Raw genomic sequence first — 26,229 nt, 5'->3', positions numbered from 1 at the left:
CATTAAGCTATATATAGAAGATAGGCGTGAAAAGTCTTTTACAGATGCAACAAGGTTGGCAGATGAGTACAGTCTTACTCATAGTCTAAGTGATAGTAAGAAGAAAAATAATCCTTCTTCTAGTAAGATGCAATATAGTAAGAGTAGATATAGCAATAGTAATATAGGGAAATATGATTATCATTATTATTGTTATACAGTACATGTGGAAAACCAGGTCATACTGCCAGGTTTTGTAAGAGAAAATGGGAAGGTAGTAGTTCAGAGGTAATTTGTTATCGGTGTAATGTAGCAGGGAATTGTATAGTAGAGGAAAAGAATGTCAAGAAAACAGTGTCTAGTTAATAATCTTTCGTCAAGCAGAAATGACATTTTGAAAGAAAATAGGAAATTTTGCAGAGATTATTTGTCTGAAGGTGTAGTTTCTTCGCTTGAAGGAGGGGATTCGAGAGAAGTTATCTTGCTTAGGGACACCGGAGCAGCCGTTTCCCTTATTAAGAAAGTGTGTGTGCCAACAAGGGCAAAAATCACTATGAAAGAGAAAGTTATGTTAAGTGGGTTTCCGAATACTTGCATTATTTGTCCTTTGGTGAAAATGAACTTGAAAAGTCAGGGATTGTCAAGAGATGTAAAACTAGCAGTTGTAGACTATTTGCCAGTTAACGGCATTGACATTATTGTTGGTAATGATTTAACTACATCCAAATGTGTGAATCCTATTTTAAGTGAAGTTCCAGTGCCTGAAATGGTAGTAACTACTGTAGGTCAGGTTTAGATACAGATATAGACTACAGTCATAATTAGTTCGAGGATTCGAACGTGTGTGATGGAGGTAGCGAGGTTTATCTTAACAAGTGTGGGGCTGAGAAGACCGACTCCATCGGTGTTGACAGTGTTAGCCAAGTTGATGATGTAGCTGTCAAAAGTAGTGACGTAGACTTAGTCGATGTAGTGAATTCAAGTAATAGTTATTGCAGTAGTTTAGGCACTAACATTTTGAACAGAAATGAGCTAATTAAGTTGCAGAGAGAGGATGAGACACTGTCTCGAATTTTTTAAAGTGAGTTGGATGATGATCCCAATAATGTTTGTAAGGAAACCTTTAGTTTAAAAGACAAAATTTTGTGTCGTTATGTTCGTCCCAAGTCAGTTAGCAAAGAGGAAGTTATAGAACAAATATTAATTCCTAGGAAGTTTCGCAAATTAATTCTGAAATTAGCACATGATGATCAAGGACATTTGGGGGTAAATAAAACTTTCAAGAGTATAAGTAAGACTTACTTTTGCCATAAGATGAAAAGTGACGTGAAGAGATATGTATTAAGCTGTCACAAATGTCAAATTGCTGGTAAACCTAATCAAGTAATTCCCAGAGCTCCCTTATGTAATATTCCATCAGTGGGAGAACCTTTTGAGAATGTAGTAATTGATATAGTTGGACCTTTACCTAGAAGTAAAGGAGGGAATATATATCTATTAACAATCATTGACAGACTAACACGTTATCCAGATACAATCCCAACAAGAAGCTGCATAGCGAAAACTGTAGTTAAATGCTTGTTGAACTATTTTTTCCAAGTTTGGTTTGCCTTGTGTTATACAAAGTGATAATGGCAGTAATTTTGTGTCCAAATATTTCAAAGACAAAATGAAAGAGCAAGGTATCAAACTTGTAACTTCCACACAGTATCACCCAGAGTCGCAAGGGATTGTAGAACGTTTCCATCAAACATTAAAAAGTTGCTTACGATAATCATGTAATAACTTTGAACATGACTGGGAAGAAAAACTACCTTTTGTCTTGTTAACCTTACGATTGGCACCTAATGACACTACAGGATTTAGTTCTTTTGAATTGCTGTTTGGTCACACCGCTAAAGGGCCTTTAGAGATTTTAAAGTGTAAATTAATGCTTCATGAAGGTAAAGAAGATTCCATTCAGAATTTAAAGAATTACAAGGAGAATTTAAGAAAAGCTTGGAAATTAGCAATAGAAAACGAGAGCAACAATCAAGGGGAAACTAAAAGAAAATACGATCTTAAGGTAAAAGAGAGAAATTTCCGTGTGGGAGATAAAGTCCTAGTATTAATTCAGAAAGAAGGTCCCTCATTACCTTATAAGTTCAAAGGTCCTTATCCTATTTTAGGTAAAAAGGGCTATTTGAATTACTTAATTGATATGGTTAGACGTAAAGCTAAGTGGCTGCACATAAACTTGCTAAAGAAATACAAGGAACGCCCAGTACCAGTTATAACTGTGTCGCAGCGAGAAATTAGTTTTAGAAAAAAACTCTCATGTGCTTAAGAATTTCAAGTTATTTAACTCTAGCTTAGAAGAAGAAAAACAGAGTGAATTCTATAATGTTTTTCTAAATTATCCAGAAACTGTTGGTGATAAATTAGGTTTAACTAATCTTTTAGAACATGATATTGAGCTACAGGACACTAAACCCATAGACAAAGTCCATATCGTTTGAGTCCAGAGAAGGCAAATTCAGTACGAAAGGAAATTAAGTATATGTTAGATAATGATTTGATAGTTCCTAGCGAGAGTGAATGGTGTTCTCCGATAGTTCTAGTAAAAAAAGGGAGATGGAACAGATAGGTTGCGCATTGATTTCAGAAAAGTAAATAGTGTTACTAAGCAAAGTAATTTTCCACTTCCCAGGATCGACGATTGCTTAGATAGGATCGGGCATGCTAAATTCATCTCCAAGCTTGATTTGCCCAAAGGTTATTGGCAAGTACCTCTAAGCAAACGAGCTAGGAAAATATCCGCTTTTATAACACCGTTCAGTAGTTATGAACCTAAAGTAATGCCTTTTGGGTAAAAAAATGCAGCCAGTAGTTTCCAAAGATTAATGAATAAAGTTTTAAATGGTATTGATAACTGTGTAGTGTATTTAGATGATCTTGTTATATTTTCAGAAACTTGGTAAGAACATTTATGAATTTTAGCTAAGTCCTGACAGCCATTGAAAAAGCAAACCTTTTATTAAATTTAAAGAAATGCGAATTCAGGAAAACCTACATCATTTATTTAGGGCATAAAGTGGGTCTCGGTAAGATTTGTCCTAAGAGTTGGAACACAGAAGCTATCATCAATTTCCCAATCCCAGCAACTAAAAAGCAGGCCATGAGATTTCTCGGGATGGTTTCATATTTCCATAGATTTGTACCAAATTTTTCGGAAATAAGCGCTCCCATAACTAATCTTTTTAAGAAGGGACGAAGTATTGTATTTGATGAGGAATGTGTAGAAGCTTTTAATAAATCAAAAGCCGTAATGCTTCACGAGCCAGTATTATTGTTACCTGATTCTAGCAAGGAATTTAATTTAGCGATCGATGCTAGTGACATTGGCATAGGCGGAGTTTTGTTGCAAGAAGTGAATGGGACAAAGCACCCAGTGGTATATTATTCAAGAAAACTGAATAAAGCTCAACAAAACTATTCAACTATTGAAAAGGAATTGTTTAGTTTAGTTTCAGCCTTGCAGCATTTTGAGATTTATGTACGTAGTAGTCCTGTTTTAAGTGTGTATACAGATCACAATCAGTTAGTTTATTTGGAAAGATTTAAGAATAAGAATAAACGTCTCATGTGTTGGAGTTTAGAGCTACAAGACTATAATCTGAAGATAATTCATATAAAAGGAAAGAATAATGTTATAGCTGATAGCCTTTCCAGAGATTTTTCAGAATAAGGAAAAGTTTTTTTTTTTTTTTAACGAATGTTTTTTTTTTGCTGAAGCTTTGTGTTGAGTGAATGGAATGCGAAAGAAGAATGTTTTCCTAATGTTAAGTTGGAGTTTCATGCAGATTTTCCTCATTTCAGGAATGAATGAGTTTAAAAAAAAAAAAGTAAAATCAGTAGATTTTCTTTTTCTTTTGGGGAATGTGTCATGGGTAGATACAATACTTTTAAAAGAATATAATGAAACAAAAAAATATCTATTCCCAGTGTGAGCAGCGAAGCGAGACAAGATTCGACTGTGGCTCTGTTTGGGCAATCCTGTCATCTCTTCATTTTCATCAGCATTTTGGAAATAAACCAAGCCTCGCCGAGAGCGCTTGCCGTGATAAGGAAACTGTCCTGCTTGACCAAGATGTCATCGTCTTAATTAGTGGAGTCAGCATATTTTGAGAAACCGAGCCTGAGGGAAATCATTATTTAGGATATATGTCATCATGGAAGGACACGTGCTGCCCTTTTCTTACAACTTAACACGTGGTCCGGATTGCATCAGAAATTTCTTCTAGAAGCTTCCATGGCGTGATCAAAGTGGGCGTTTTTGAGGAAGCCAAAAGAGATGCAGAATTGTTAAAAAGAATGCCTTCTATGGAGATGACCACTGCCCACTGTAATTAACTCTGCCCATACATGGGTATATAAACTTCAAGAAGAGATTGTCCAAGGGAGATAGGACAGGGCATAAGACAAGAGAGGAACTATGTCCGAAGCATATAAGATCGAAGTCCTAGCAAGATAAGAAACAGAGAAGACCAGAAGTCTAATAGAGCCACATTCTAACCTTCCCTTCAGACAACTAAAGCCTATCTCCAAAAGATCCTGCTATGGCCGAGAAGAAGAGACAAATTGAGGCAGCCAGCCCTCCCTGCTTGTGACAAGAAGTAGCCAACACTGCCTGCAGCCTGCCTTCGTTCAACAGTGTCATCGAATCCTTGGAAGAAGATCTCTGATGTCCCATCTTGATGCCGCCCTTTTGTGACGTCTTCGAATCCGGTCATCGTGCTTGTTTCATCTGAACTTCAGCCGCCCTTCTGCAATGTTCTCAAACCTGAAGTCTCCGTACCAGTATTGTCTCAGCAGCTGCAGAAAACTATTCTCAAGTATTTCTACCTTATTGACTGTTCCCCCTTTTATTAGTGTTTTGATTGATTTGGTTTGTCAGTTAAAGTGACCGAAGAAGTAACATTAGTTTTCTTTGTAAGTTTGTGAATAAACGTGTTGTGTTTCTTTTTATATTCATTTCCCATATTTCAATCGGTTTGCTGATATTTATTTTGCTTATTAAAAGAACCTGTAACCATTTTAAGATCGTAACATGTGGATACTACACAAATAAAAACTTCAAAAAAGCAAGAGGAAGAGAAATAAGATAGAATTATGTGCCTGAGTGTACCCTCAAGCAAGAGAACTCTAACCAAAGACAGTGGAAGACCATGGTACAGAGGCTATGACACTACCCAAGACTAAAGAACAGTGGTTTTATTTTGGATTGTCCTTCTCCTAAAAGAGCTGCTTAACATAGCTAAAGGGTTTCTTCTACCCTTACAAAGAGGAAAGTAGTCCCTGAACAATTACAGCACAGTAGTTAATCCCTTGAGTGAAGAGGAATTGTTTGGTAATTTCAGTGTTGTCAGGTGTATGAGGACAGAGGAGAATGTGGAAAGAATAAGCCAGACTATTCGGTGTATCTGTAGGCAAATGATAAACGAGTAGAAACAAGAGAGAGGGATTCAATGTAGTACTGTTTGGCCAATCAAAAGACCCAATAATAATCTAGCAGTATCTCGACGGGTGGCTGGTACCCTGGCCAACTTACTACCTCTTTTAAGGGAAATGACATTTTACCTCTTCACGGCAGGAATGACGAAGGTGTGTGAAGAGACTTTCCTTCTCCTGACCTATAGTCAGTGTTGGGTCCTGGCCAAGACCATTTATCTGCATCCATACAGGGCTCTCAAACCAATCGACCAGTTCAGGAAGTATCAATTGAAGGATGGGAGGCGATATTTCCTCTGAAAGAGGGAGAGCAGCTTCCTATGGGCCAGGGTATTCCTTCTTTGTCACGACAGGCATAATGAAGGAAGGAGCAATGCTAAATCTCAATTGGTCTAGGGATCCATGTGACTGAACCCTTAGGTAACAGTTAGCTGTTGAGATATGTCCCTCCCTCCAAAAGAAGAATAGTGTACACTAAAATACCAAAGCAAAAGGAATTTTTGCTACAGGCCTCATACATGATTACTATTGCCTCTTCCTTCTATATAAAAAAAAAAAGTGTTTGAAGATAATAATAAGAGAGGGAAAGAAGAGTTAGTAGAGGAGGAAGAAAGGAGAGCAAATTCACTGTTTCCCCTGCCAACAGTTCTCCCTTGATATCATGAATTGGTTCAGCAGTTCCTACTTAACAGGAACAGGAGTGCACTACCTCTCTAAGTTTACTGATGCGAGTACAATGAAAAATTCCCAGTCGAACAGCATTCCCAAGTAGTCGTCCTTTGTTTGGACGTTAGCTCAGAATCTCCTCAATCACAATCCTAGGATTATAATTGGAATGAGTATTAGTCTTGATGTTGTCCTGGAAAGATTCTGCAGAGGTCATTTCAAGCAGCTCAAACTTAACACTCATGTGAACACCTGAGGAATTAAAGAGGCACTTTTGGCATGACTGACTGCCTGCATGCACTCCCAAGTCCATTGAGTCACCAATAACATGAGTTCTTTCTTTCTGGAGGCTGAGTATGGAGCAAAAGTTCCAACTAAACACAGCCTGGCAAGGACCAGTTTGGCCAAGAGTACTGATTCATACAACGTCACTACGATGATTCACGATGAGTCAACAGGAGAGGACTGGAGGTCGTACAAGACTTCCAGAGCAAAAATCTAGGAACCATTCCTTTGGTGAACAGGTGTGGTTCTATGGCTTTGTGTCCAGAAGCACAGAGCAGGGACCAGTCACCTACTAACTCGGCACAGTCCACAGCGCACTAGCACACATGACCAGTACTGAGCGGAGATATCTCCTCTTTTGAAGATCCAAACTTACTACATGAAAGAAAAGAGACTGAAGCAGTGCTCAAGCGTCCAGGTAAACAGTAAAGGTGGGTGTTCAAGCTCCTGATCACTGAGCCCATGATGTGATCAGATGCGGCCCAGGGAGATCAGCCACGGGCAGTCAGCCCTCTGCAGAACTGGCTGACCCTGGCCCATCAGCACAAGTGATCTGTCGGACCGGTAAAGCTGTACTGAACTCTCAGACTGCTATTCTGATCAGCAGGGTATCTACTACCAGGTGGGAACCGTCTCCTTCTCTCAAAAGAGAGGAGAGATTGCTCAAAGTTATGTAGGACTTTTGCGATCGGCCTCCCTTAACTTCTCCAAAATCTTCTGAGAAGAATCTTTACAATTAGATGGGAAAGAACTAGAGGAGATGGAGGATGGCTTCATACAAGAGCATTTTCTTATCCTCATTTGCCTAAAAGTTGGTGTTCAGTCAATAATGACCTCTCATCTCATACCTGTGAAAACAGCAGTCACTGATCCAATGGTCTTGCCTTACTGACCAAACCAGAAGGTACCAGTCAGTGAAAAGATTCCATAGTGTTGGTTGCATTGGTTCCACCTTGCTGACCAAACCTGAAAGTACCGGTCAGTGAAAAGATTCCATAGCGTTGAACAATGGTAGCTGTTACCACAAGCTCAAGATTGCTAACCGACCCTGCAGGTATTAGTAGACATGTGAATGCTATTAGCCACTCAGTAGTGGCATGAAGAATAGTGTAAACAATACCCATCTTGGCCTACCATATGGTGTTGGATATCGGTCTGAGATAAGACCTTTCACCTGCAATTGATGAAACATCAATGCTGTCACACAAGGCTCACAATCAATAACCAATCCCAAAGATACCAGGTGATGCATGAGCTCTGTACTGGCATGAGGACATAGTGTGAAGAATAATCTTATCAGCTTACATTGTGGTGCTGGAGATTGGTCAGTTTAATATACTTCAAATATAACTGAAGAAATAGTGGTAAGTGTCACACCAGTCTCACGATCTCTAACTGACCCTGAAGGTACCAGTCAGCAAGCGAGTTCAATATGGTACAAACCTCACACCAGGGTATGGAACAATCCTCCATATCGCGAAACGAACAAAAAAGATGGTACACATGCACTCACCCTTCCCCTGACTGTAGCTACAGTGCTTATGTTCAGTTTGAGTAAGACCACTGAACTGCTCCCAAAGCAACATTGGTAACTTGATCACCAGCTCATTCTCGCTTGACTTATCTGAAAGGTACCATTATTGACTGAGTACCGTCACTCACTCCTGGAAGAGAAGAACGATCACTATAGGTCCGAAGGAACTTTTAGCAAAAGGCCTTCCCACGTGACTATCTTCTTCGTCGTTATCTTCTTGAGAAAAATTTCTGATGAAAGGGAAAGGAGTAGAGTGAAAAGATGAATAGAGGAAGAAGAGAGAGGATAAACTCTCCTTCTCCTTATATACCATTCTTCCTTGTTGTCAAAGAAGAGCCATGGTTTGGGAAACCCATACTAACCAAGATCCCTATGGAGAGGAAGCTAAAAATTGCTTCCTCTGACATGCAACAACTACAATGGGGGTTTGATAACAAGGGGATCACAGAGCACACTCGCTGACAGTGCAAATCGGGGATCACCACCTGGGAAACACTGTCAGCGGCAAATGAGCCCACCATACGAATAATTTTCGCCATCAGGCACGGAGGTATGGGCAACACTCATTTCAAATTGGGTAATTCTGACCCTAAGAAGAGAAACTAACACAGAGAGAAAATTTATACTTTCTCCTGATTGGTAAAGAGAGAATAACCCCATGTGTTTATACTTTTTTATCAGTAGTAGGTTGGCCAGGGCACCAGCCACCCGCTGAGATACTACTGCTAGAGAGTCATTAGGTCCTTTGACAGGCCACAGTAATACATTGCATCCCTTTCTTTAGTTACGGCTCATTTTGTCTTCGCCTACTCATACACAGAATAGCCTGGCCAATTCTTACCATATTCCCCTCTGTCCTCATACACCTGACAACACTGACATTATCAAACCATTCTTCTTCACTCAACGGGTTAACTACTGCAATGTAATTGTTCAATGGCTACTTTCCACTTGGTAAAGGTAGAAGAGTCTCTTTAGCTATGGTAAGCAGCTCTTCTAGGAGAAGGACGCTCCAAATTTAAACCACTGTTCTCTGGTCTTGAGTAGTACCATAGCCTCTGTACCATGGTCTTTCACTATCTTAGCTTAGAGTTCTCTTGCTTGGGGGTACACTTGGGCAAGCTATTCTATCTCATTTCTCTTCCTCTTGTTTTTTTTTTAAGCTTTTATACCTTATATATTAAGGATCTAATTTAATGTTGTAACTGTTCTTGAAATATTTCATATTTAATTGTTTATTCTTCTCTTGTAGTTTGTTTATTTCCTAGTTTCCTTTCCTCACAGCTATTTTTCCCTGGTGGAGGCCTTGGGATTATTAACATTTGTTTTTTCCAACTAGGGTTATAGCCTAGCTCGTAACAATAATAATAATAATAATAATAATAATAATAATAATAATAATAATAATAATATGGGTTTAAAAGGTTTGGATTCTTATAAGAACAAAATTCACTTCACCACATGCTTACCTTTCGATAGACTTCCACTTACAAAAGAATGTGGTCACAAAAATAAAGAACCAACACATATCAAATATGAATGTAAGAAAATGTTATTTTCATTAGTAAAATAAATTTTTGAATATACTTACCCGATGATCATGTAGCTGTCAACTCCGTTGCCCGACAGAAATCTACGGTCGGGATACGCCAGCGATCGCTATACAGGTGGGGGTGTACTCACCAGCGCCATCTGTGGTCAGGTACTCAAGTACTTCTTGTCAACAAGACCTCAATTTTCTCCTCGGTCCACTGGTTCTCTATGGGGAGGAAGGGCGGGTCCTTTAAATCATGATCATCGGGTAAGTATATTCAAAAATTTATTTTACTAATGAAAATAACATTTTTCAATATTAATCTTACCCGATGATCATGTAGCTGATTCACACCCAGGGTGGTGGGTGGAGACCAGTATACATGTTAACAAAGAAGCTAAGTATCCCGTATTTCATTTTTATTAGTTATTCAAAATAACAATATAAAATAAATAAGTACCTGGTAAGGAAGTCGACTTGAACCATTACTCTGCCTTTAATAAGTACGTCTTCCTTACTGAGCGTAGCGGTCCTCTTAGGATGCTGAACGACTCTTAGGTGCTGAAGTATAAAGGGCTGCAACCCATACTAAAGGACCTCATCACAACCTCTAACCTAGGCGCTTCTCAAGAAAGAATTGACCACCCGCCAAATCAACCAGGATGCGGAAGGCTTCTTAGCCGACCGTACAACCCAAAAACAACAATAAAAGTATTCAAGAGAAAGGTTAAAAAGGTTATGGGATTATGGGAATGTAGTGGCTGAGCCCTCACCTACTACTGCACTCGCTGCTACGAATGGTCCCAGGGTGTAGCAGTTCTCGTAAAGAGACTGGACATCTTTGAGATAGAATGATGCGAACACTGACTTGCTTCTCCAATAGGTTGCATCCATAACACTCTGCAGAGAACGGTTCTGTTTGAAGGCCACTGAAGTAGCCACAGCTCTCACTTCATGTGTCCTTACCTTCAGCAAAGCAAGGTCTTCTTCCTTCATATGAGAATGAGCTTCTCTAATCAGAAGCCTGATGTAGTAAGAAACTGCGTTCTTAGACATTGGTAGCGAAGGCTTCTTAACAGCACACCATAAGGCTTCTGATCGTCCTCGTAAGGGTTTTGACCTTTTTAGATAGTACCTAAGAGCTCTGACTGGGCAAAGTACTCTCTCCAGCTCGTTACCCACCAAGTTTGATAGGCTAGGGATCTCGAACGATTTAGGCCAAGGACGTGAAGGAAGCTCGTTTTTAGCCAAAAAAACCGAGCTGCAAGGAACATGTAGCCGTTTCCGATGTGAAACCTATGTTCCTGCTGAAGGCGTGGATCTCACTTACTCTTTTAGCTGTTGCTAGGCATACGAGGAAAAGAGTTTTTAATGTGAGGTCCTTGAAAGAGGCTGATTGGAGCGGTTCAAATCTAGATGACATCAGGAACCTTAGGACCACGTCTAGATTCCAGCCTGGAGTGGACAACCGACGTTCCTTAGAGGTCTCAAAAGACCTAAGGATGTCCTGTAGATCTTTGTTGGAGGAAAGATCCAAGCCTCTGTGGCGGAAAACCGCTGCCAACATACTTCTGTAACCCTTGATCGTAGGAGCTGATAGGGATCTAACGTTCCTTAGATGTAACAGGAAGTCAGCAATCTGGGTTACAGTGGTACTGGTTGAGGAAACTGCATTGGCCTTGCACCAGCTTCGGAAGACTTCCCATTTAGATTGATAGACTCTGAGAGTGGATGTCCTCCTTGCTCTGGCAATCGCTCTGGCTGCCTCCTTCGAAAAGCCTCTAGCTCTTGAGAGTCTTTCGATAGTCTGAAGGCAGTCAGACGAAGAGCGTGGAGGTTTGGGTGTACCTTCTTTACGTGAGGTTGACGTAGAAGGTCCACTCTTAGAGGGAGAGTCCTGGGAACGTCGACCAGCCATTGCAGTACCTCTGTGAACCATTCTCTCGCGGGCCAGAGGGGAGCAACCAACGTCAGCCGTGTCCCTTTGTGAGAGGCGAATTTCTGAAGTACCCTGTTGACAATCTTGAACGGCGGGAATGCATACAGGTCGAGATGGGACCAATCCAGCAGAAAGGCATCCACGTGAACTGCTGCCGGGTCTGGAATCGGAGAACAATACAATGGGAGCCTCTTGGTCATCGAGGTAGCGAACAGATCTATGGTTGGCTGACCCCACAGGGTCCAAAGTCTGCTGCAAACATTCTTGTGAAGGGTCCACTCTGTGGGGATGACCTGACCCTTCCGGCTGAGGCGATCTGCCATGACATTCATATCGCCCTGAATGAACCTCGTTACCAGCGTGAGCCTTCGATCTTTTGACCAAATGAGGAGGTCCCTTGCGATCTCGAACAACTTCCTCGAATGAGTCCCCCCCTGCTTGGAGATGTAAGCCAAGGCTGTGGTGTTGTCGGAGTTCACCTCCACCACCTTGTTTAGCTGGAGGGACTTGAAGTTCATTAAGGCCAGATGAACCGCCAACAACTCCTTGCAATTGATGTGAAGTGTCCTTTGCTCCTGATTCCATGTTCCCGAGCATTCCTGTCCGTCCAATGTCGCACCCCAGCCCGAGTCTGATGCGTCCGAGAAGAGACGGTGGTCGGGGGTCTGAACAGCCAACGAAAGACCTTCCTTGAGAAGAATGCTGTTCTTCCACCACGTTAGAGTAGACCTCATCTCTTCGGAAACAGGAATTGAGACCGTCTCTAGCGTCATGTCCTTGATCCAGTGAGCAGCCAGATGATACTGAAGGGGGCGGAGGTGGAGTCTCCCTAACTCGATGAACAGGGCCAGCGATGAAAGTGTCCCTGTTAGACTCATCCACTGCCTTACTGAGCATCGGTTCCTTCTCAGCATGCTCAGGATGCACTCTGGGGCTTGGTTGATCCTTGGGGCCGACGGGAAAGCCCGAAAAGCTCGACTCTGAATCTCCATACCCAGGTAAACAATGGTCTGGGATGGGACGAGCTGGGACTTCTCTAAATTGACCAGGAGGCCCAGTTCCTTGGTCAGATCCATAGTCCGTCTGAGATTCTCCAGACAGCGACGACTTGTGGGAGCTCTTAAAAGCCAGTCGTCTAAATAGAGGGAGGCTCTGATGTCTGCCAAGTGAAGGAATTTCGCAATATTCCTCATCAGTCGCGTAAACACAAGAGGTGCCGTGCTTAGGCCAAAGCACAGGGCTTGGAACTGGTACACAACCTTTCCAAAGACGAATCTCAGGAAAGGTTGGGAGTCTGGATGGATGGGGACGTGAAAGTATGCGTCTTTCAGGTCTAACGAGACCATCCAGTCCTCCTGCCTGACCGCTGCTAGGACCGACTTCGTCGTCTCCATCGTGAACGTCTGCTTGGTGACATAAGCATTGAGCGCACTGACGTCCAGCACCGGTCTCCAACCTCCTGTCTTCTTGGCTACCAGGAAGAGACGGTTGTAAAAGCCCGGGGATTGATGGTCCCGGACTATGACCACTGCCTCCTTTTGTAGCAAGAGCGACACCTCTTGTTGCAACGCTAGCCTCTTGTCCTTCTCCTTGTAGTTGGGAGAGAGGTTGATGGGAGATGTAGTTAGAGGGGGATTGAGGCAGAACGGAATTCTGTATCCCTCCCTCAGCCACTTCACAGACTGAGCGTCTGCACCTCTGCTCTCCCAAGCTTGCCAGAAGGTCTTGAGTCTGGCTCCTACAGCTGTCTGGAGAGGAAGGCAGTCAAAACTTGCCTCTTGCGGACTTGGAACCCTTCTTGGACTTGCCACGGTGACTGTCTGCACGGGTACCTCCTCTGCTGGAGGTTCTGCCACGAAAGGGCGGGATGAACCTAGAAGCAGGTGTATCAACTGCTAAGGGGCGGAAGGGTCTAGGCACGGAAGGTAAGGTTTTAGCCTTACGTGCAGAAGAAGCCATGAGGTCATGCGTATCCTTCTGGATAAGAGAGGCAGCCATCCCCTTAATTAACTCCTCCGGAAACAGACACTTGGAGAGAGGAGCAAACAGCAACTCTGACTTCTGGCAAGGGGTGATACCAGCAGATAAGAAGGAGCACAGATGTTCTCTCTTCTTGAGGACCCCTGATACATAAGAAGCCGCAAGCTCGCCAGACCCATCCCGTATTGCCTTGTCCATGCTGGACATGATCAGCATGGCCGAGTCCTTGTCAGAAGGGGCAGTCTTCCTGCTTAAGGCTCCCAAACACCAATCGAGGAAGTTGAATATCTCGAAGGCACGAAAGACTCCCTTCAACATATGATCAAGATCTGAAAAGGACCAGCAGATCTTCGAACGTCTCATAGCCAACCTGCGGGGAGAGTCAACCAGACTTGAGAAGTCGGCCTGGGCAGAGGCAGGAACCCCCAAGCCAGGTTCCTCTCCCGTGGCATACCAGACGCTCGACTTAGAAGCCAGCTTGGGAGGAGGAAACACAAAAGAGGTCCTTCCCAGTTGCTTCTTGGAATGCAACCAATCCCCCATAACCCTCAAAGCTCTCCTTGATGATCTGGCGAGAACAAGCTTGGTGAAGGCAGGCGCAGTAGACTGCATGCCCAGAGCAAACTCGGAGGGAGGAGAACGAGGGGTTGCAGACACAAAGTGTTCAGAGTACAATTCTCTGAACAAAGCAAGGACTTTGCGAAAGTCTAAGGAGGGTGGCGAAGACTTGTGTCCTTCAACATCAGAGTGAGGATCATCCAGATGAGCAGCTTCATCCTCCGAAACCTCCTCATCCGACAGTTGAGTTGTAAGTGGCAAAGGCAGAGCAGCAAGCTGAACGGCTGAATCCTGCAGAACGGGTGCATGCGTACCTGCGGATCCATCATCATGCCTCTGCTGGACAGACTGTGAGCTGGCAACAACAAAAGCAGAGGGTCGGTGTGTGGGAGGGTCTGCGGTGGGCTGAGGAGCATGCGGTGTGGTATGCAGAGCATGCTGTAAGGCATGCGGCTCATGCTGCATGGTATGCGGCTCATGCTGCATGGGATGCGGCTCATGCTGCATGGTATGCGGCTCATGCTGCATGGTATGCGGCTCATGCTGCATGGTATGCGGAGCATGCTGTAAGGTCTGCAGAGCATGCTGCATGGGCTGAGGAGAATGCCGCATAGTGCTGGAACCCGGCAACTCCTGATGCGGCAGCTCACGCATGTTAGCAGATGGTGCAGCAAGAACATGCGTCTGGCAGTGAGGACTGCGCATCGGTGGAGGAGCTCTCACAGGTAGGGAGTGGGAGCAGGCAGCCGCAGTATCTGCAGAGCGCACAACCTCTGCGGGTTGTAGAATAACAGGAGGGGTGTTAACCTTCTCTGCATGATACTCCTGCATAAAAGCCGCAAGCTGAGACTGCATAGTCTGCAGCATGGACCACTTAGGGTCTACTGTGGTTGGAGCAACAACAGACGGAGCAGAGGCCTGTTGAGGGACCACTCTACCTCTCTTGGGAGGTGTGCAGTCATCAGATGACTGCGGCGAGTCCGAACTGACCCAGTGGCTACACCTGGGCCGTTGGACTAGCTCGGAAGGGACCTTACGTTTGAGCGGTCGTGAGACCCTGGTCCACCGTTTCCTCCTGGAAACCTCTTCCACAGACGAGGAATGTAAGGGCTCATTCGTCTGGGAGTGGAAGGGACGATCCTTAGCAGATGCGTCCGCAACCACTGAGGATACATCCGTGCGCCGATCAAGGCCTGCCGAACCCTTTGGTCCTTCGACATTGCTTCTCCCCTGGGCTTGGGAGCTTGCAAGAGGTCCCGGACTGGGAGGACGACTGGCACGCACAGATGTATCCTCATGCGCAACACTGACACTGACACTATGCACAGCACTAGCACTAACACTTCCCACTGCACTCTTCGCTTTCAGCTCTCTGACATCTGCCAAGAGCTGATTGCGGTCACTAACCAACGACTCCACCTTATCACCGAGAGCCTGAATGGCACGCAACATATCAGCCATTGCAGGCTGAGCACTCGTAGCAGGTTCGGGAGTCACCACCACAGGGGAAGGAAAAGGTTGAGGGGCATGGGGAGAGGAAAAATCCACAGAGCGAGAAGAACTCCTCCTATCTCTCTCCTTCTCTAACCTACGTGTATATCTGAGGAATTAATTAAAATCGAATTCCGAAAGCCCAGCACATTCCCCACATCGATCTTCCAATTGACAGGATTTTCCCCTACAATTGGAACATACGGTGTGAGGATCAACAGAGGCCTTCGGAAGACGCCTATTACAAGTCCTAACACTACATCGCCTGTATTTAGGAACTTGGGAATGGTCAGACATCTTGAATTTTAGAAGTAGTCAAGGGGGAATTCCAAAGTAAAGCAAAGATCGTTAACCAATGAATCAAATTAATTCCAAAAGCTTGCTAAGCTAAGGATAAAGCTTCCTGTACAGCGAAGGCTAAATTTCAGAGCAAATACTTCACCAAATCGTGAACAAAAGACTCCAAAATCAACAGCGTATCCATGTAGGTCTTGCCGGTGGCACGACAGAGGAAAAATTGAGGTCTTGTTGACAAGAAGTACTTGAGTACCTGACCACAGATGGCGCTGGTGAGTACACCCCCACCTGTATAGCGATCGCTGGCGTATCCCGACCGTAGATTTCTGTCGGGCAACGGAGTTGACAGCTACATGATCATCGGGTAAGATTAATATTGAAAAACTAGCAATAGTTGAGAGAGGAGCACTATGGTATGACTGTATCTGTTGCAACCAAAGACAAGTGACTATTCTGTGACAGGTGAGAGGGCGGGGCTTTGCCCTAGCACCACTTTCAGTTAACCAACTATTCTACATTGTTAACAATTCAATGGCCTTTCCTGTAGTGTTGAAGACAAATCCCTATACTAAATGATGAAATGTTTGTTTATGCGTGAGAATGACTATGTATTTCACATTTATATTGCATATATAAAACTAATAGGTATCAGGGGACTATTCTGTATTTTTAGTGCAAATGGTACAAAATAACACAGTAATGCATTTATACCTGAATCCACATAAACTATGAAACCACTTACCCCATAAACAGAACTCTGAAGGGTACCTTTGTCCTCAAGAAGATTTCGCAAAAGAGGAAGAGTGTGGCCGACAGAAAATACAAAGTGAATTCTTTTTTCTTGATAATATGGATGAGGGAAACTTGTAACAATTTTGTTTGATATATCTGGACGTACGCTGCAACCAAGAAGCTTTGCTACTTTAACTGTATTTCTAGAGCCACCACACACCACTGCTCGGACATTTAAACCATATTCAACTAGAGTGCAAATAGCTTCAATTACAAGATTCTTTAGAAACTCAGATGACAATCCTTTGCTAAAAAAATACCCAAAAGGTAGTTTCCAGTCACTTCCAAGACCACTAGCAGTAAATATTAACACTTCACTGGCTAAAGGGATACCATCTCCATGGGTCGGGTTCAGTCCCTTTCCTAAGTCAACATGCCCAATCCAATTTTCACAAGTATCCTCATAAGAACACTCCTTTTTCACACTTATAAAATCGAACATCACACAGCACAATTTTTCTTGTGGAGTTCTACAAACATAGCCACTTAAAATTTCCAAAGCTTCTTTAGTAAATCCTGGCCAGAAATCTTCTACTTGGAGCCTCAATTTTAAAACAGACCTATTTGGAAGCAAATATAATTCATTCACAATATCGTAAGCTCCTAAGGAGTTCAGATATAACAATGAAGTAAACTTTTTTACTTCCTCAGAATACTTTCGACCCAATATAGTTTCAAAATCTTTTTTGTTGTTAACTCTAATTAGACCACGAGGTATGTCTCCAAAGGCACTCAACAAATTCTCACCATCGGTGGTAAGCAAGTTTTTTTCACTCAATGAGTTTAAGAGTTCAGAGAGAGAGTTACATCGAAGTCCTGAATGTTCAACTTTTGAGTTTAGTTCCACAATAACTTGTCTCCTTGGAGTTGCAAACTCAAAGTGGATAAAATTATTTGGCAAATGAGTGACTTTGTCTTTGGGAGTTATCTTATGAACAGAAGCAGATATTTGTTTTACTTGCTCTAAGTCCTCTTTCTCTTGATTCTTGGTTATTTCATTTGCACTAACATCACTTGGCTGAAAAAGAGGGAAATATCTTAGACAAATCAACTACAATGTGTGAATAAAGTTTATATATTTTCAAAATTGTAATCTGAATGCACAGATGCAAGTTGAAAATATCAAAAACCTGAAATGGCAGAAAAAGTCACGCCATACAGGAAAAAATGTGAAATAAAAAATCAAAATGGCTGTCTGTCATGCAGTCTTTTATCAATATCTATAATAATATATAATGTGCAAATTCTCATCAAATATTTGAAACATTTCATCTATTCATGCAAAATAAGAAATGTTTAAATCAAAAGATGAAATATGTCAAACAATCTAACAACTACCAATTGAAATTAAGAAGTGTTTGAAAACATTAAAAACCTGAAATGTCTGAAAAGGTCACGGCATACAGGAAAAAATTTGAAATTACAAGTTAAAATGGTTTTTTGTCATGCAATCTTTTACCAATATCTATAATACCAGTAATATATAATGTGCAAATTCACAACAAATATTTGAAAAATTTCATCTTCGTACAAAATACAGAATTTTTTTAATTAAAAGACCAAATATGTCAAACAATCTAATAACTACCAATTGAAATTATGAAGTAATCACTTAATATATCTTTTCTTTACTGAAACATTTTATCTAAAATGTATACACTTTACACCACTACAGTTTTAGCAAGGGGTCAGGTGTCTGGGTTCCCCTTAAAATCCTTAGGGAGTTTAAAAATCATTTCCTAATACCAGAAAATAGTACAAAGTATTAAGGAATACTTTAATCAGAATGGCAACATCCTTTATACATATACAGTATTTGGGTTCATAGCATACTCATTATCAGTTAATGATACAATCTGACATTAACAATAAAACTAAAGTAAAAATATCTGATTAGTTTGGATGATCTTTTTTAACTGATTAGACTTATTGGTGTGACTTTTCAGCACCTTCTTCCCTCTGGACCCGTACTTAATTATCTTTAAACAATATTCACAATACAGTACTTAATTCTTGAGATGTCTGGTTTTCTAAGTCATATTCCCCATTTGTTACACTAGTTTTTAGCCATTCCCACCTCCATTTATTTCTAGACATCTTTTTCAATTCTTTTTTTATTATAGCCTTCGGATAAAAACTTCCTCGACAGTATTTTGAGCAGTTCTTGAGATCCACGATGCAGTGCTCTAAGTTACATACAAAGGCAGGGCACATGGATGTGTTGCTAACCAAAACAAGGCATTTTATAATAATTGCAGTTTCATTGAACAGGCAGTTACAGTGAGCCAATCAAAAGCATCATTGTGACTTGCACTAAAGATACGACGAATCTTGGGAAAAGCTATCCATGTTCTGTTTTTCTTTTGTTGTGTCATCACTTCATCTAGCCAGCAGCATCAGGTTGTCAGCCACTGAAGCATCTCGGGAGAGTCCCAGGGCAGGATAGGGACCAGCTTCCTGACTAGTAATGCTCTGGACCAAAATCGTGCAATATGCATCCTTGATATTGTACTCCCCCAATGAAACCAAGCAGGGGAATAATTAGGTGTCTTGACAGACTCCGAACGACCAGTCATCCTGTACTTCAGTGACATCTCTGGAACTCTGTGACAGGTGAGGGGGACAGTTACAGCAGCAATAGCAGCCTGTACTGAAAAATTAGTTACATACTGTGAGAGAGAGAGAGAGAGAGAGAGAGAGAGAGAGAGAGAGAGAGAGAGAGAGAGAGAGAGAGAGAGAGTGTGTGTGTGTGTGTCAAAGGTGGAAGAGAAAAGGACAGGATGCCTCTCTTCCCTACAGAGAGAGAGAGAGAGAGAGAGAGAGAGAGAGAGAGAGAGAGAGAGAGAGAGAGAGAGAGAGAGAGAGAGAGAGAGAGAGAGTGTCAAAGAAGGTGGAAGAGAAAAGGACGGGATGCCTCTCTTCCCTACCAACAGTGAGTATGCTCGGTCTGTACAAGAGTTGTTACATCCAATTTTCCTTCCTTCAATGGGACAACTCGAGGAACTAACTCTGCATACAACTGTGAAAAAGGAGGTGTGAAAACACCTTTACTGAATACAAGGCACTCCCGAGGATGTCTGCCAATATTTCTTCCCATGGGAAGAGAGCAGATAGAAGTTACGCGAACATAATTCCTATCAATCACACTAAGAAAGAAGTCTTCAACACATTCTTTTTAGAAAAGAAGAATCAGCAAAGATGCGGTGAGGAAAGGAGAACAGAAGGTCATCTTCACCGAAGTCATGTTGCCGAAGACAACACTCTCATTCACGTTATCGTCCTTGATGTAGGACACATGTATAAAGGATAGGACAGGAAAAAGAATGTTGGAGCTCAGCGGTTAATCAGGAAACTGTAATACAAATACAGTTAACAGAAATTACTGCATATCCTTGCTACCAAAATCCCTTGAACGTGACAGCAAAGACCCCATTTCAAATCGAAAGAAAAAGCAAAAGATTAAAAATGCCAGACGTAGAAGCCGGACAGTACGTCAGTGGCCAAAATCAGTGAGGTTGCTCTACTTGCCAGGTGAGCAGTTCTTCTCCGCCACATGATGATCAACGATGTTTACCTTGTTTAAAGTTTGACGGCTGACTCCAGCTTCGCTGAAGTCATACTTTTATTAAAGGTCAATAGTTTGTATTACTGTACATGTAGGAACAAATATGGTTTATTATTACTGCAAAAAATAGACAATACAGGAGGAACACATAACAAATATCCACTACATATAGATTAAGTAAAAAAACATGCAAAACTAGTAACTGCAAATGCTGTAACAGTACCTCTACACTCAACACTGAATCAGCAAAGAGGTCCTTGATGTCTTCACCACTTTCCTTTGGCTCCAGTTTCACTGAACAGCTGGGAGTTATATCAATACCCTGATGACTAGTATCTCTGATGTCCTTTGAATGGATATTCGTCACTGAAGATGAATTTTCTTTCGATGATAGGTTTGAAAAGTTACAAGATTTTAGTTTGATTCGTGGAAATTTCCTAAGTGAAGTTTTCTGATGTACAGTAATCCGAGGTTGTGGTCTCATCTGTGGTCTTTTGATAAAGTTCTTTTCATACACAAAATCTGGATCAAATGACTTTTGTGTACGTTTTCTCTGAAATTATTATAGCAATTTGTTTATGTTTAAAACGGGAGAAAGAGGTTTCTATAGTAATAACCATTAAATAAGACGTAAATACAGACTAAGAACATCTTATAAAGTTACAAATCTTTTATACCGTATTTAAAATATTGGGGCCCTATAAATCTATACCTAGCAATGAAAACTTAGGCAATGATAAATTTTTTGTAAGAGCAGGTAATAGGTACAGTAGTCACCCAGGTTACAAGTACCATAACTTTGAATATGAGCAAACCGGTATACTGTACCAGAATTCAAATTTGAATTGGTTTATGAACATCGTATTGGTCTAGGAGCAAATATTTTGTGCAGTATGCTCATATTTTTTGGGGGCACTTGCTAACAAGACTAGCAGACAATCATTCACGTGGTGACCATACGCCACTAACTCAGTGTCTGCATTGTATTTATGTGATTCTTAACCCTTTTCATGCCCTTTTAGCACTCTGGTGATCCGATGACGCAATGACGAATGAAAATATTTTTTGCCGTGATGCAATGACGCGAATTGCCACGTCATACGTAACTTATTTTCAGGAGAAATTCGGCGTAAATACGCACATTACTCAAAGAAAACGACTCACACCACGAGACGGTAGATGCTTAAGGGACATGGCGAGCCTAAAAAAAAAACGGTAGTAGCAGCTCATACGTGGCAGGCCTATACTGATCTTTCATTTCATCTAGGAGCTTGATCCAGTTTTGTAACATTTTTTGCCACTTGAGAGAAATTTTTTTTTTTTAAATGTGTTTTTTCTTTACTTTTTTTTTGTGAATAGTGTATTATAAGTATGAAGATATGAGAACTAAAAAAAAAATTTATATATGGGGAAAATGGACCCAGAATGGGTTTTCTTAGTTGGTCATGGATGCAATTTTGTTTTGTACATCGTTTGTGCCCTATGTTGTGCGCTTCTTTAGTGGAACTAGTGATTGATATATATAAATGCTTTTAGATTGATTTTGAATACTTGAAAGCCCATTACTTCATCATTTTGCGTAAAGAAATTGCCAACTTTTGAATACAGTATTTCCTTTTTCTTCGTGATATATTTTTTTTAACTCTTTGTTTGTCCTGTTTCCCTCTATACTTTGACAAATTTGTGTTACCAATTGCTAAAAAAATGCTACCTCAGTCACTGTTAGAAATGCAAGACAAAGGTTTTTTTTTTTTTACGTGAAAAAAAAATACCTATTTGCTTTGTCTTCAATGTGACCTATTTTTTCAATGTTTTTTTACATCTTGTTTAACTGTAATATTTCCTGAATTTATGGTTAATTTCATTTCAGTGGCATTATAAAGGATTAAAAGACATTGTACAGTAAATATAAAGATGACAAAAGAAATGAATTTTGTGAGGTCTTTAAGAAAATTACCCTGTTTACCTGGTCTTTAATAGTCCCACGTTACCTACTAATGTATTTGATTTTGTGTATATATGAATGTAATTTTTGCTTATATATATTTTTATTTTGTGTTTGCTGACATGCACAGTCATTGTAATAACTCTGAAAGTGAAAGATTTTTTTTGTTTTACAGAAAAAAATTCTTTATTTGCTTTGTTCTCCACGTGGACGCTTTATAGTTTTGCTATTTTTTTATGTCATCTTAATTATCAAAAATATGGCTCACTTCATTCCAGTGGTTGCACAATAAAAACATAAGGACGAGAAAAGAAATTAATTTCATGAGGTCCATAAGAAAATTACCAAATTTGCCTCGTCTTTGTGTTACACATAACCTACAAGTCCAAGAAAACTTACAGAAAGAGAGTACCAACTATAACTTTTGGGATGAATGGTTGCATACGTGTGTGTGTATATACGTGCGCATGAGTGCGAATAAAGTTGTGCATGTGTAAGAATCCTTTTACATTTACTCTTTTATGTTTGAGTTATGTATTTTCATTTCTGTTATTTTTCTAAATTTATTTATAGCATTTTAATAGGCATCATTAGCATGTTTATTCCTATATAAGTATATATTTATCATTTGACAATTTTATGATAACATCAATCGCGTTTAGTGTAGAAATACTGTTTGTATAAAGCATCAACATAATTTTTGATCGAACTAACACCCTCAATTGCTCAAAATTTCATGGGAACACTTATTGATATAATTTTACAAATCTATAGAGAAATTATTTAGCTTTCTATTACTGTTTTAATTTTTTCACATTGATTACCAAACTACAACAGAAAATCTAAACATATTTACATCGCTCAGTTCAGCATTTTACAAAAAATGCCAGGTGCTGCTCTGAACTTAGGCCTAGTGTATGTCTAGTGATAGCAAGAATATTTTTTTCTAGGTGGGTTTGTGCATATGTAAATACTGTAACTGCAATATACATGTCATACATAATTTGAAAGCCCATTCCTTCTACTTTCACATGGTGTAAAGTTAAATGTAATATTATTTTTCATATGTGAAAATACTTACTAAATAGTTGAATACACAAAAAAATCCTTTCTCCTGTCTTTCACCTTCCATTGCTCATTTATTGATTTTATTATACCACAACATAAAAAAATTTCATCAGCTTTACACATTATTTTAATTTTTTCTCTAGCATTATTCATAATGGAGTTATTACATGAAATACTGTATAAGCATATCTTTATTTCCAGGCAACACCAAAATATGTGTAAGTTTATGCTCTCATAGATAAATCATTATAAAATTGCAAAACATTGTTTTCTAATGGTAATTGCTCAATATTTTTTTCAATACTACACATATAATTTATTAATTTTATTAAAAATTTAATCGGCTTTACAATGATATCTTTAATATCTCTTTATCTTTATTTGATACGTTGTAACAATGAAAAACGTCAACATAAGTAGGTTGGAAAATCTGAACTGTTCGTTTTTATTTTTAATTTATTTACACCTCACTAATGCATTTATTAGAAAGAGGTTGCATCCACGTGAAAGATCAACCATTCTTCACAATTTGTGTATTAGAAAAAATCCTAAAACCTAATTATTGTATTTCTCATGAATTCCTAAAAAAAAATATTTACGATTTTTTTAAAAAAATTCACGTTCAACTCACATTTTTTATGATCTTTTATCATTCTATTTATGTTTTTTTAACATTATAACAATGTTCAATCTTTTTCAACAAACCAGAAGCCTTAATCTGTTATAGTTTGGGCATAACGATTTAAAAAATAGTCAGTTTTCGGCGAAGACCATGTGCACTGTATTTCCCCCGACTTTTATAAGGGCATAAGTGTCAAGGGGTTAAAAAAAAAGGCAAAAGCAGTCTCATCTACATGTTTTTTGTCAAAATTGAATGTAAAAATGTAAAAGGGAAGAAAGACTACTCCTCAAAGGCAAAGTGAGAGTTAATTTGTCAATTATTTAAATTTTCCATTGTAAATTATTAATTTTTATTCCTTTCTAATGTTAGGAGTTATAAATTGTTCAATAATTACCATTACAAAATCTTTAACAATTGTGGAATACATCAAGTGAATTTCCTTTATTTCTTATGGGGAAAAATAGTTTTAGAATACTGTACAAGCATTTTAGATTGTGAGCTCATTCCCAGAGCAAATTATACTCGTAAACCGAGGTACTACAGTAGTTCATGTGAAACTTCTAGAATTTACAATTCACTGTAATGAGAGCATTTTTATCTTGATATTGTGGGAGTTGTCTTCAAAGTTATGACAAAGTTAACTGAACAACTCTTCATTTAGAAAAAAAAAAGTACATACCCTACCACTAGAGAGTTATGGGGTCCTTTGACTGGCCAGACAAGACAGTAATACATTGGATCCTTCTCTCTGGTAACGGTTCATTTTCCCTTTGTCTACACACAGACCGAATAGTCTGGCCTATTCTTTACATATTCTCCTCTGTCCTCGTACACCTGACAACACGGAGATTACCAAACAATTCTTCTTCACCCAAGGGGTTACTGCACTGTAATTGTTCAGTGCCCACTTTCCTCTTGGTAAGGGTAGAAGGGACTTTTTAGCTACGGTAAGCAGCTCATCTACAAGAAGGACACTCCAAAATTAAACTATTGTTCTCTAGTCTTGGGTAGTGCCAGAGTCTCTGTACCATGGTCTTCCACTGTCTTAGGTTAGAGTTGTCTTGTTTGAGGGTACACTCGGGCACACTATTCTATCTTATTTCTCTTCCTCTTGCTTTGTTAAAGTTTTCATAGTTTAAATAGAAGATATTTATTTTAATGTTACTGTTCTTAAAATATTTAATTTTTCCTTTTTTCCTTTCCTCACAGGGCCATTTTCCCTGTTGGAGCCCCTGGGCTTATAACATTCTGCTTTTCCAACTAGGGTTGTAGCTTAGCAATTATTATTAATAATAATAATAATAATAACAATAATAATAATAATAATAATAATAATAATAATAATAATAATAATAATAATAATGTACTGACTGTTCAATGAAATTATCATACTGTCCTATATCATGTAATACTGTACATCTATTTTTTTTTCATTCATGGTTGATACATCTATATTTTACCTACAATAAGACTATCAACAAACTTAGGCCTTATTTATTCATACTTTTTATCAATCTAAAATTATATAAGATCTGGCGAAAAAACTTTAAGTACAAGGTTGATGTTCCTACCTAATGAAATCTGTTATTTTGAATTTTAACCTTTCATACCATCTATGAATACCCAATGAAAACAAAACTGCAACAGAATGTACTAAGAACATGGTATTTATAATCAATGCAATCATGTGTAATATCTATAAAATATGACAATTGAAAACAATATGTATTTTTCCTAACGATACAAACCTTGCGCTCTTTATTAGGGATATACTTCCGGAAAAGCTGGAAGACTAGCCATAAGACTGTTAGCGAGGTATAACAACCCAATCCCTAGTTAACAGGGAGGGGGGGGGGTTGTCGGCTCCATGGAGGAGGTCTGACTTCTGGCTGAGAGCAGGTAAGCTTGAAACTTCGTTGAAGGAGAGACAACTCCAACACGAAACTCTATTAGAGAAGAGACAACTCCAATGAAGAAGAAATATTAATTCCTCTCAGCCTAAAGGCAAGACTCAAGGCCGAGTGGTAGCCTTTCACCACCGAGACCAAGAGGAACTTTGCCTCCCTCAGATATACAAGGAGATTCCGCTATTGCTGGAATAGTGGTATCGAAGGGAGAGATACCCTTTCCATGACACCAACCACAGAAGACACTCCACTTGGCTTGGTAGACTGAAGCTGAAGATCTTTTAAGGTATCCAGGCATCCTTTCTGCAACTTGTTGCAAAAAACCTCTCTGCAAGAGGAGATGCTGGATAGTCTCCAAGCGTGAAGTCGCAGGGAACCTAAGGCTTTTTCAAAGTTGTTCATATGTGGCTGTTTGAGTAGATCGTGTCATGGAGGGACTTCTCTCGGGACCTCCGTCAGGAGCTGCAGAAGGTCTGGGAACCATTCTGCATGATGCCATGAGGGTCATTGACAGGTTCTCAGATGATCTGGTCTTAAGGACTTCTCATCAGACGGAAAGGGGGAAAGGCGTAAACAT

At 40.1% G+C, this 26,229-nt stretch overlaps 1 protein-coding gene across 1 annotated transcript in view; it reads right to left on the bottom strand.

Annotated features, from left to right (window-relative positions):
* LOC137640203 (uncharacterized) overlaps positions 1-26,229 on the bottom strand; it is a 129,986-nt gene that overhangs the window by 32,354 nt on the left and 71,403 nt on the right. Inside the window, exons 5-6 of the mRNA XM_068372739.1 lie at positions 20,334-20,663; positions 16,496-17,563 (exon numbers count right to left, since the gene is read on the bottom strand). Coding sequence (XP_068228840.1) covers positions 16,496-17,563; positions 20,334-20,663 — 1,398 coding nt within the window. The remainder of the gene's footprint in view (positions 1-16,495; positions 17,564-20,333; positions 20,664-26,229) is intronic.

The sequence above is a fragment of the Palaemon carinicauda genome, chromosome 4, assembly GCF_036898095.1.
Source record: "Palaemon carinicauda isolate YSFRI2023 chromosome 4, ASM3689809v2, whole genome shotgun sequence".
In the NCBI taxonomy this organism is placed as follows: Eukaryota; Metazoa; Arthropoda; class Malacostraca; order Decapoda; family Palaemonidae; genus Palaemon; species Palaemon carinicauda.
The sequence above is the reverse complement of the archived record's forward strand: the minus strand, read 5'-3'. Positions and strand labels throughout refer to the sequence as shown.